General features: G+C 60.1%; 1 protein-coding gene across 1 annotated transcript in view; it reads left to right on the plus strand.

Moving 5' to 3' along the window:
* Positions 1 to 12,329, plus strand: part of NRXN2 (neurexin 2) — a gene marked incomplete at its 5' end in the record, with an annotated part of 99,964 nt that overhangs the window by 48,013 nt on the left and 39,622 nt on the right. The window contains 6 exons of the mRNA XM_079929163.1: positions 3,471 to 3,497; positions 4,989 to 5,108; positions 5,446 to 5,827; positions 6,446 to 6,636; positions 8,300 to 8,473; positions 8,853 to 8,972. Coding sequence (XP_079785289.1) covers positions 3,471 to 3,497; positions 4,989 to 5,108; positions 5,446 to 5,827; positions 6,446 to 6,636; positions 8,300 to 8,473; positions 8,853 to 8,972 — 1,014 coding nt within the window. The remainder of the gene's footprint in view (positions 1 to 3,470; positions 3,498 to 4,988; positions 5,109 to 5,445; positions 5,828 to 6,445; positions 6,637 to 8,299; positions 8,474 to 8,852; positions 8,973 to 12,329) is intronic.

Below are 12,329 nucleotides of genomic sequence, written 5' to 3' on the forward strand. Positions count from 1 at the left end.
CAGGGCCTGCTCCACCGAGGCCCCGGTCCTGGTCTGGACTTGCTGCTGGAGGATGGAGAGGAGCCCGGCGGGCTTTGTCTTTGGCCTCGTGGTCCCATCCTGTAGTGAGGGAAGCCAGGCTCCCACAGGCAGCTGTGCAGCATGTCAGGGGCTCACTGGAATGACGCAGACTTCGTCCTGAAGACAGCGGAGCTGCCCCTGGCCATGTGGTGGGAGGAGGAGCTCAGTGCCAGCCTCAGGCGCCTGGGTGTTTGCTGGGCTGGAGAGGGCCGAGAAGGCCTGAGGCTGCTGCCTCCAACCAGGCAGGGGTGCCAGAGAAGCCGGTTGTGCCTCCTGCCCCGGCCCCGGCCTCCACCACGTACGCCAACGCTGAGCCGGTTCCCGGAGCTCTGCTGTCTACGGGCCCTGAGCAGGGTGATTGGTCTCTGTCCTTAGAGGACCGTAGAGTCCCTGGATTCTTCACCCTGTTCCAGTGTGACCTGGGTTCCTGGGTTCCTTCTACCTTGGGCGTGGCCTCTGGGGCCAGTGCCCAGCCTGGCCTGTCCCTCATCACCCCCCTGGAGTTGCCTTTCTCTAGGTGTGCCCGTTGGCAATCCCAGTTCCTAGTGAGGATGACATGAACGGCGCATTGTAACTGAAGAATCTCCAAGCTGGAGGGGCCCTCAGAAGGCACCTCGTTCAGCCCGCCCCCGTGGGTGCATCCTCTGTGCCTTCCCCCACCAATGGGAGGCTCTCCACCTCTGTTCAGATGCCTCCCGTGTCAGGAGCATCCCATCTCTGAGATGGCCACCTCAGTGATTCTAATCTCTGGGTGGTTCTTCCCTGGTGGAAGCTTCCCTTTCTGAAATTCCTACTTGTGGACCTAGTTCTGCCCTCTCAAGCTGTACAGAGCAAGCCTGACTCTCATTTGTGTTGTAAGCCAGGCTAAATGCACATTACGTTCCAAAGCCCTTTAATCTCTGGGACCGTGAGACGGTGCCTTGTTCCCATGGGGGCGCTGTTCAGTAGGTCTTGAGCTCCTTCTGAGGCTGGGCTGCTGGGGAGATGGCTGTGAAGGAGGGCTGCGCCGGAGTGCATGCTGCCACTCTGCGGTATCACCTCCAAGACTCCAGCCAGCGGGCTCCGGAGGCTCCTTGCATTGGAGCCTCTGTTCTCTCTCCCCCACCTCCAGTCCTTGGGGCCTGGGTGGGGGGCAGGTGGGTCACAGAAAGAGAAGCCTGGCTTCTTTTCCTGAGCTCCTTTCCATGCAGATGACTTTTTCCCACCAGTCTTATCACACATTCATACCATCACCCTGGTCTCCATGTCCTGCCAGGACCTTGGTGGGTCTCTGCAAACCAATCGCTTCTGTCCGTTTGCCGAACGTGAGGCGTAGGTTTCTAGTCAACAGATCAGCAGTTAAAGCTCCCTGAGCTGCACTCTGCGTGGGTGTGGGCACCAGAGGGCAGTTTCTCCCACTTACTCACAGTTCCTGGCTTTCCCCTGGGATGGTGCTGCCTGCTTCCTGGGGGCCCATCTTCAAGGGGAGTTTGCTCCTCTCAAGCCCCACTGGAGTGGTGGCTCCTGCGGGTGGGGTCACTGCAAGGGGGTGGGCCTGGAACTGACACCTCTTCTCTGGACAGATGGACCCCCCCCCCCTCTTCCTGGTGCTCCCCTGCTGGGGAGGGGAAGAACTGTGCTCCTCTCTAGACCTCTTCTCCAACAGGGGATCGGCCTGCCTTTCCAGCCCCCTTTTTTCTTTTTTGGACCCTTCATTGGTGAAGACTCTGCTGGCCCTGAGAGAGCCCCCGTGACCTGACTCCAGGCCTGGCACCCCTGCCCTCACCCCGACATCCTCCCCTTCCCACTCTGTCCAGCTCCTCCTTCCCTCTGCTCGCCCTTTCTTCCTCTTTTCTCTCCGCATCCTCTCCACTTCCTTCCTCTCCCTATGACTTCCGACTTGCCCCTGTATCTGCCCCTTGACCTCCCTCTGCCTCTCCCTTGGTGCCAGCCTGTGGCTCAAGGTCCCGGCTGCTCCCCCCACTCTTCTGCTGTGGTTGACAACGCGTGTGGGGCTCAGCTGTACTGCCCGAGGGGCCCATGCCCCCAGAGCCACAGGGGAGTCTTTCACCTCCGCTGCAGGAACCTTCAGGGCCCAGGGGATGCCAGGTTCCCCCACCCCTCTTTGCCTCCTGGGCCTTGTGGGCAGAGCCTGTTCCGGGAGGAGCCACGGGATGGCAGGATATTGCTGTTAACAGAGGCCTGGAACTTGCCCCTGTCTGAGAGGCAAGGGCCAGCCCAGTGGACACCTTTTCTTTCTCCCAGCTTAGGATCCTCTTGTTCAAGCCCCTCAGCTCACAGGGAGAGAAGAGATTTGCCCGCAGTCACATGATGAGATTTGGACCCAGCGTTTCTGCCTCTTCCTGCAGGACCTTCTGCAGCCCCAAGCTGTCTGGGTCTGATGGAGCAGGACAGGCGTCCAAAGGGCCCTAAGCCCCAGTTTCACAGGACGCTAGTGCTCTATTTCCTCGGCAAGGCTGGCTGACTCACATGGGGTGGGTAATGTATCCCACCAGGGGTGTGGCCAGAGGCCCTGGGGCTCCGGGCTGCAGCTCTGTGTAGACAGTGTGCTTTCGGAGCCCATGGGGCCCTCCGAGCCTGGAGTTGCCGGATAGGAATGCTGGGGCTGGGGAAGGGGCAGGAGACTTTGCCTATGGTAACTTCTTGTCCCCGAAGTCCTCAGGAGTAATACACTGGGGGCCTCGGTGTCTTCATCTGTGAGCCCCTGGCCCTCCCCTAGGAAAACGGATTAATACTAGTTCCTCTTCAGGGTGAAGGACCACCCTGGTCCCCAAGGACAGCCTGGCATCCTCCAGGTTAGGAAGGGTAGCAAGAAGGTTCCTGTAGGGGTGGTGCTAGCCCCCTGGGACTTTAGGAGGTGTGTGGCCACGGGAAGGGGGCCCTGGGGCAGACTCCTCCGTTTAGCTCAGAGCCCAGAGGGCACGGGGTGATGTGTCACAGCCTGGGCTCTGAGCAGGGAGTTGTCCCAGAGCAGGGGGTGCAGGGGCTCTGGCCCTCCCCGCCCATCTCCCTCTCAGAGGTGGGGAGATGTCGGGTTGGTCAAACCCTCAGTCCCCCTCACTGATCCCCTGTACGACTGGGATTCCCAAGGTGCCCATCTCCCTCAGACATGAGAGGCCTGGGCCCCTCTAAGAAGGGAGATGTAAACCTTCTTCCCATCACCTGGCTGCCCCGCCTCCCAGCTCTGGGGAGGGTTGGAGCCCTCTTGGGGGAAGGAGGGAGAGGGGTCCAACTGAGGAAGGGGAGAAGGCACCTGAGCACGCGTGGTCCCCAGAAAGTGGCCCTGGGGGGAACCCCCGCCCGCAGATACCCCTCCCTGTGAAGGATGTAAAAAAAAAAAAACAAACAAAAAAAACTTGTTCTGCCTTTTTGTCTCCCCTCCCCCTCTGCCCGCCCCATGGCCCCCCCAGACTGCCTGCGCGTCGGCTGCGCACCCAGTAAGTGGCTTCCCTCTTCTTCTGCAGAGCCCCAGGGGGCCTGGGATTCTGGACTCTGGGATTTGGGGAGGGATGGTGGGGGAGGAGAAGGTTTCCTGGATAGCTTGTGTGGGGCTTGGGCAGTGGGTGTGGAGAGGGGAGCTGGAGTGGTGGGGGTGAGGGTGGTACGGTCGTGGAGGGCAGAATGAGCCCAAGGAAGCTGACCCAGGGGCAGCTGGTGGAGGGTCCGGGTCAGCATGTTCACCGGGACCGGGAGAAGGAAGGCCCAGAAACTTCAAGTCACCTCACATCCTCTGGGGGGTGGGGCAAAGGCCTGGTGGCACCTACAGCAGGATGGCTGGAGGGAGCCGGAGAGGGGCTGGGACATCCTGCTGCACCTCCAGAGGTGGCCACAAGGGGGAGGGCGGGGCACACAGGAAAGAAGATGAGGGCGGAGGCGAGCAGGAGGTGAGCTTGGCCAGGGCTTCAAAGCTCAACCCCCACAGCCCCTGTTTGGGGTGGGGGGCGAGATTCTGCCAAAGGGGGGCTCTCTCAGAGGTGACAGTGAGGCTCGCAGCAGGGGTGAGATGGAGAGCGGGTGTGGACAATTCTGAGCACCCCAGTGTGCCTGGATTCAATGCTCTGTCTCTGAGAGTGTCTGCATGGTGTGCCCTGAGGTCACGTAAGAGCACAGGGACGTGGCAGCCACAGGCAGAGAGGGTGTGTACGTACCGTGGCTCTGGTGTGTGTTTGGCACGTGTGTGCGCATGCATGGTGAACCCTGTCCCTGCTGGCAATAGCACTGGGGGGCCCAGGTGTAACCTGGGGGTGCTGCAAATGGACTGCAGCACCATTCTAAAGCTACACGTTTTTAGTCTTGGGAGTGGTTAATCCAGGTCCTGAATAAATGGCCCTAATTCCTAAGAAACATTCTGCTCTCTGGCCAGGCTGGATGTGCTGTGTATATGATTGCGTGTCTGGGTGTGTGGAATTAACCAGGCATGTGCAGAAAGGTCACGTTGGGTTCCTCTGGATGGGGGAGCTGTGTGTCTGTGTGTTTTCACTGCCAGCAGTGAGTCTGTGGGTGCACATTCACATTTGGGTGCGTGGTAAGGCTCAGTAGTTTTGGAAGTTTTAGGCCTATGTACATATGCTGGGACTTTAGCTGCTGGCTACACACACTGACGACTGAAGGTCCTTAGGAGATGTGGGGAGGAGTATGTTGGTGCAGGTGTGAGTCTCTGCGTGCAGAGTCTCAGGGCACAGCTCCAGAGGCACCGCGCCATTCACGCCGTATTCTTTTCGAACAGCACCCTTGGATGTTGCGCAAAGTGTGGCAAGACTGAGCATGTCTGTGTTTATGACTGGGTGTGTAAAGCTCTGTGTGTGTGGGTGTGTGTACCTGTGTGCATAGGTGCGTGCAGTGGTGAGGCTCTGTGTGCCCAGGGTGGTACATGAAGCCAAATGCGAGCGGGTGGAGGTACCATGCTCACTCCCCCCTTGGTGCCGCAGGTAAAGGCCCCGAGACGCTCTTTGCGGGGCACAAGCTCAATGACAATGAGTGGCACACGGTGAGGGTGGTGCGGCGTGGCAAGAGCCTGCAGCTGTCAGTGGACAACGTGACCGTGGAGGGTAGGTGGTCTGCGGCCCCATTCTTGGTGACCACTACCTGGGGCAGCATTCTGGCAAGCTGCCAGTGCCGTTGGTATATCATGGGCTCCTGGACCCCAGGGACCATTTCAACTCCCCGCAGGCAGCTTTGCCCCGCAAGCCTGTCGGCCCTGGCCTAAAGAGTCCCGCAACTCCCCCAGACCCAGGAGCCGTGCTTGCTGCCAGCACCCACCTGCGAGGGTTTGCCAGTGTCTCTCCCATGTGGCCCTTGAGTGGAGGGGAGGTTCCTGGGGACCCAATGATCCTACGATCTGGGCTCCAAAACCACGTCCCCATCTCTGTCTCCTGTCCCGAGCAGGACAGATGGCAGGAGCTCACACGCGGCTGGAGTTCCACAACATTGAGACAGGCATCATGACGGAGCGGCGTTTCATCTCTGTGGTGCCCTCCAACTTCATCGGGCACCTGAGCGGGCTGGTGTTCAATGGCCAGCCCTACATGGACCAGTGCAAGGACGGCGACATCACCTACTGTGAGCTCAATGCTCGCTTTGGCCTGCGTGCCATCGTGGCTGACCCCGTCACCTTCAAGAGTCGCAGCAGTTACCTGGCACTCGCCACGCTCCAAGCCTACGCCTCCATGCACCTCTTCTTCCAGTTCAAGACTACAGCCCCCGACGGGCTCCTCCTGTTCAACTCGGGCAATGGCAACGACTTCATTGTCATCGAGCTGGTCAAGGGGTGAGGTGCTGGGCACTACACCGCTGTCAAGGACGTGGTTCCCCCCCACCCGCCATGACCAAGATGCAGCTCCCCCAGCCACTGGCTGAGATGTCCAATCCCCCAGACCACAGGTCAAGGTTCAGGTCCGCCCCCCACCAGCCAAGATGGAGAAGCAGCACCCTGTCCTCCACCCTGGTGACACCCCCGCCCCCATTACTTCCTTGCCAGGGATTTCCCAGTCATATCTGTCCTCTATTCGCTGTCCTGGCTCAGGCAGAAGACAGGGCTGTGTCCCTCTGGCCTCTCTTGCCTGAGAGGTCCCCGCCCCAGAGCAGCTCTGTCCCTGCCCCCAGAGGACCCTGCTGCCCTCACAGATATCTCCCCCCACCAGCTTCTCTTCTGAGCCTGCCCCTGGAGCCAGGTCCTCTGTGGCCTTCCCTGCCCGCATCCACCCATGACGGGACCTCACACCAGAGTCCTCGTGTTGTTGGCTTGGGTCCCTCCACTATGAGGTCTCCCTCTCCACCCCTTCTGCTTACAGCTCCCAGCCCCACCGCAGCTATAGCTCCTCCTTTCCCCGCCTTCCCAGCATCGGCCCCCACCTTGACCCAGTGTCTCCTCCCTACTGTGGGGCAGGTACATCCACTACGTGTTTGACCTGGGGAATGGCCCGTCCTTGATGAAGGGGAACTCTGACAAACCAGTCAATGACAACCAGTGGCACAACGTGGTGGTGTCCAGGGACCCCGGCAACGTGCACACGCTCCAGATCGACTCCCGCACTGTCACTCAGCACTCCAATGGCGCCCGAAACCTCGATCTCAAAGGTGGGGCCTGGGGCCTCTGCAGAAGGCCTGGCCCTACCCCAGATGCCCCCTCGGCCCCAGCAAGATCACCCCTGACCTGGGATGCTCTTTCACGCGCGTGATTCTCCCTCTGCCCCCACCCATGGTTTCCCTCCCTCTTTCCTGTTCTCCACTGTGTCCAGCCTGACATCTTCCCGTCAAAGTTCTGCTCAGCTCCCCTGCGAGGCTGCCCTCCCAACACTGAAAGCCTGGTTGCAGGTTGTGTCTGTCTCACGGGGAGCCTGGTGGCCTCACTCTAGAGCTAGGAGTAGGCAGCTGCACCTTCTGAAGACCTCTTGGCCCTCCAGGGTTGAGAAGTCTGCCTTGGTTGGGGGCTGGAGAGAGAATAGTGTCCTGGCAGATGCCTCCCTGCTGGGGCAGGAGGGGGCAGTGATGTGGGGAGGAAGGAGGGGCAATAACTGGGTCCCCACATGCTGCCCTGGTCATAGCCCTTGGGCATTGGCTGGACTAGGTCTGGGAACTTTTTTGGACTCAGAGCCTCCCTGGTGGGCTCAGCGTCATACCAGGGACTTACATTCCCCAGGGTGTCTTCAGTAGCTAATGAAAGTCATTGCCTGCCCCCAGAATGAGTGGGTGAGAGAGGAGTGAAGAGGATGAGCTTAGAGACCGGGGTTTTGGCACAGGAGTGAGGACAAGGCCTGCGGCTTTTCCAGAGCCCACCGGGGTAACGTGAGCGACCCTTACATGCCCAAAGCAGCCCTCAGTCCCTTAGGGACCACTGGTGTCAGTGCGACTGGGACTGTCCGAGCTGGGGGAGGGCCCTTAGAGACTATTCATCCCCCTCTTGGAGAGACAGAAATGGAAGCTTCAAGAGGCTACATGGTTTGCCCAAGGTCACAAAGTGAGCCGGCCGCAGAGTTGGAACCAGAAGCTTGGTCAGATCCAGGGCCCGACGAATGGCACAGTGCTGTCAATTCTCCCTGATGCCAGAAGGGGGCGATGTGTCTTGGATAATCCTCAGTGGCAGCAAACCCGGGGTGGTCTGGGCTGGTCTTGCATTGCACTGAGTGCAGGGCAAGGGCAGCAGGGTTGACTCATGTCTTGTTGGAGCTCTGCTGGGGGCCAGCTATGATTTCCAGGGAGTTAGGGTCTATGTGGCCAGGCAGTGATGTGTCCCTGAGGAGAACTTCCCCGTGTCACCCAGAGTCCCCAGGCCAAGCCCTAGTTGTTGTTGGAAGGTGCTGGGCTTAGAACCCCCAGGAGACAACTCAGAGCCGGGAGAGGCTGGCAGAGGCCTGAAGGAGTTCTGGGGATGGGAGACTTCGGAAGGGAGGGAGTGGGGGTGGAGGGGATCGGGCTGCACATCTATGAAAGGCCCTGATTACAGGCCGGAACTGGAATCAGATGTGTGGGAGAGAGCACGGAGCAGGTTCCTCCAGCTGCCCCCCTTTCCCGGGCATCTGGGCTTCTCTGGGAGGGGAGCAGACAGATGGCAAAGTGGAGAAGGAAGAAAGAAGAGTGGAGGGTGGGCATCTGCGGGCTGCTGCATCTCTGAGAGGAAACTGGAGTCCGGGATGGGACACTGTGGGGCTGCATGACCTGACAGCTGGGTGCCGATGTCCTGGGAGGGCAACGGGGACCTGGGGAGCGGGATGCCGAGGTTTTGATCCCACTCCCTTTGCAGGGGAGTTGTACATTGGCGGTCTCAGCAAGAATATGTTCCACAACCTGCCCAAACTGGTGGCCTCCCGGGATGGCTTTCAGGGCTGCCTGGCCTCGGTGGACCTCAACGGGCGCCTCCCCGACCTCATCGCTGACGCCCTGCACCGCATCGGGCAGGTGGAGAGGGGCTGTGACGGTGAGTGTGGGGCACGGAAGTCGGGTGTGACTCTGCACGCTGCAGGGGGGCCAGCGGTAGAGGCAGACCAGGGCCGCTGGGTGGCCTTCTTCTCAGGCCTCACAGGAGCTGCCACTCTGGGGCAGAGTATGGGGGAGTCAGGGGGGTCACTTGCCCTCCCTGTTGCCTCCCACCCCGGCCACTTATCACAGTTCCAGGCCAAGACTAGAAGTCCTTGAGCTCCCCTCCATCCCCCTCCCACTCCCATCAGTTCTTGGCCCTTTCTGCCCAGCAGAACGGAGGGCAAGATCTCTCGGCCTGGCCCCGAAGCTTCCATACCTCCTGAGGCTAGAGGGGGCTTGGCTGAGCTGGGGGTGTTCCTTCCTCCTGCTTCTTCCAGGCCCCAGCACCACCTGCACCGAAGAGTCTTGTGCCAACCAGGGCGTCTGCCTACAGCAGTGGGATGGCTTCACCTGCGACTGCACCATGACCTCCTACGGAGGCCCCGTCTGCAACGACCGTGAGTGCGGGACCGGGAGAGTTCGGGGTGCTGGGGGGAGATCCTGGCCCGTCCCCGGCCCCAGGGATGCTCCGGAGGAGGGAGGGTCTCTGAGAGCCGTGCTGCTTGCTTGCTTCTCATCCCTTCTCGTCACGAGAGACCAAGGGAGCTGCTGGCTGCCGTCCCCTCCCGGAGTCCCCTCTCGGGCCTGTGCAGGACTGCTGCTGCCTGCATGTCTGGGGCAAATCGTTGATAGACGGCCTCTCCTCTTCCTTTTGAGCTGGCGGGACACCGCTCCCTTCACCCCTCACCAAGGGCGTCAGCCTCTGTCGCTCTCCCCATGCGATCCTGGCGATGGTCTCACAAGTCGTAGCTCACACGTACACACTGTTGCACAGGGTGGGGGTGGGAATTGTCGACCTGCACCCCCTTTCCTCTGGTGCCCTCAGAAACGTGCAGTGGAAGCCTGGGATTTCCTGCCCAGGGTAGGCCTGCGCCCCAGAGGACGGGCTCAGGAGGGCAGGCCTCTGGAGCTGGCTTCCTTGGAAGCCGGCTGTGGTGCAGTTCCCTGGTTTTCCACCCAGCTGCAGGGTGTCCCTTGGAGCCACAAGAACACTCCCTAGTGTCCTCACCTGGCTCTTCTCCTCCCTGGCTGGGTATCTGCTGCCAGCCCGCATATTGTTTGAGGCCCCTTCCCAGAGAGGGCAGCTTCAGCAGCAGTTTCCAGTCCCTAGTGGTTGGTGGCCAGCAGCTGGTTGAGCTTGGCAGACGGAGGGCAGTGGGGCAAGAGCGGGGGAGAGCCAACCTCCTGCTTGCAGGGGGCGGGCTGGGGAGCACGCAGACTCTTCAGGTGTCATTTGAGTGGTCTTCCTTGGGGTAGCCCTGCTGAGACCAGGGACATGAAGGGTCAGCTGCCTGGGAAAAACACACAGACACACACACAGACACACACACAGACACACAGAGGAGGCTAGGGCTTCTTTTACAGACATGGACGCTGAGGGCTGGAGGGGTGGGTGGATTTCTGGAGGAGTGAACGGTAGATCTGGGCTGAGAACGGGGGTCAGGGCCTTTGCCTCTGTGCCACACTGCAGAGCCTTGGCCATCTGGGCAGAGTCCTGAGTTTCTTACGGGATAGATAACCTACTGGTTTCAGGGATTGGGCTTTTGCGTGGGTCTTGATTTTTTCTTCTACTTTGTGAGAATGCCCACCAGTCTCCCTCAGTGCTTTCCTGGTGCTCTAAGGCAGACCTGTCCTTCGGTACCTCCACATCCCGTCCTGTCCCCCAGGATTTTTCTTGTCCGACCTGCCACTCTCTGTACCTTCCAGCCTCCAGACAATGGCCAGCTCAGGGGCGCTCCAGCCCTGGCTGCCGGGGAATAGAGACGGGGCTGGGCCTCGTCCTCTCCAGCTCACTCAGCTTTGCACGGGCGATCTGGGGATGGTGGTGACTTTGCTGTTTAACAGTAACATTCCCCACTGATTGTTTCGTGTTTTGCAGCTTGCAAAGCCCTTTTAATTTGTCCTCAGAGAAGGCAGTAGGATGGAGACCAACCATCCGATTTAGCTGCTGAGGACACTGAGGCCTCAGTAAGAGGCAGTTCCCTGCCCTAACTCACAGGTGCTAGAAGCTAGGCGTCCCTAAAGTTTGCTGCCCCTGTTGCTCATTTAGTCCCTGGGCTGGGGGCGGTGGCGGAGGTGGAGACGGTGCCGACGGTGGGCATGGCTGGCCCGGGCTGCAGGGCATCAGGGCTGAGAAGAGCTGCTGCCCGTCATCACTATTACACTCCCACATGATGGAGCCTTCTGGAAGGGAGCGTAGAGAGGGATGGTGGTTTAGGGAGTCAAGCCATCTTTCAGCAGGGGTGGGAAGGGAGCTTGGAGCAACTTCTCTGGGGGCAGGTGGGAGGCAGGGAGAGTTGGGGCTGGGCACGTCTTGGGAAGTGTCACTGTCCCCGAGCACTGGTCTGTGTGTCTGGTGGCAGAGCCTGAGCAAAGCCATGGAGGTAAGGACAAGGTGGGTGCAATCTGGGAGCCTCCAAACCCTGGCCCTGGGGTACCTCTGAGATCTCTGGCCCCAAAGGTCGAGGCAGGAATCTTGGGTCAAGCCACACCCCTTTCCTCTTGAAGCTGTGCCTCCTCCCGCTTCTCCGGGCTTGGCTGTTTCCTGTTCGTGCTGTCTCTCTATGGCGGGTCTTCTTGAGGCTCCACTGATGCACAACGTCAAGCAGGAACTTGGCCCAGAGGCCTGTTTGCTTCACCCCCAAGTGTGAAGGCCCTGGAGGCACCACTGGGCACCAAGGGCCCCTGTGCCTGAAGAGAGGGAGGCGGGTGGGAATGGCCCAGGTGTCCTTAGAGGGTTGGGCCTGGGGTGTGGAGCTGTCTGGTGGTAAAGAGACTGGAATGAGGAGGAGTCCGACCTTCAGGACAGCCTTTCCCCTTGTGTGGCCTCAGTTTTTCCGTCTGGGATATGGGCATTACACCTGGGGCTGAAGGTACCTCTGTGGGCTCAGGAGTCTGCCCTGGGAAGGCAGGAGAGAGATCAGAGGGAGAGAAGTCATCTCCAGGATGGGAGAGAGAAGAGTGGAGAGAGAATGAAAAAGAGAATATGAACTCAGAGAGGAAGGAAGCTGGAAGGAGGCACGCTTCCTGGCAGGGCCTGAAGTCCCAGGGCTGAGGTCAGGACAGCTCGCCTTGGCAGCTCAGCCTCCCAGAGCCTGTCTCTGGCTCGCCCGGGCAGTCAGTTCTTCCCCATCTCTGCCCCTCTGTGTGTTTCTCGTCTCTCCACTTGCTCCACAGCCTCTATTGATCTCTTTGCACACCTCTGTCTCTCCCTTCTTTTTTACCCTCTGTCTCTCCCCCTCGATCCCCAGCGTCACCCCCTCCAGCTCTCCACTTCCCACTCACTGGTATTGATTGGCCTCTAGGCGGTTTCCCTTCCTCTCCTCTTGCCACTGGCTCCTCCCTCCCTCCCTCCCTCCCTCCCTCCCTCCGGGACCATACATTTTCTGCCTGCTCAGAGCTATGTCAGTCTCTACCTCAGCGCCAGGGCCAAGAGCGTGCACGGGATGAGAGGGCAGGAGGACAAGGCTTTGGGGGCCCCAGCCCTGCTCCTCAGCCTGCAATCTCTCCTCCCTCATGGGGCCACGCACCACCTGGAAACTTCCTCCCGGGTGCCTCTGAGGACCCCTTTCTTCCCTTCTGAAGGGCTGGGGGCCAAATGGGGCCCTGGCATCTAGCAGGGCTGGGGAGGTAGCAGCTGCGGCAGAGGAGCTGTCCTGGGTTCTGACTGCACCCAGGACCTGGGTGCAGAACTTGTGGGGCTCCTGGTAGCAGTTTTTGCTCCAAAACGGAATTCAGAATCAATAAGCAGGAGC

Source organism: Stenella coeruleoalba (genome assembly GCF_951394435.1).
Source record: "Stenella coeruleoalba genome assembly, chromosome: 8".
Classification (NCBI taxonomy): Eukaryota; Metazoa; Chordata; class Mammalia; order Artiodactyla; family Delphinidae; genus Stenella; species Stenella coeruleoalba.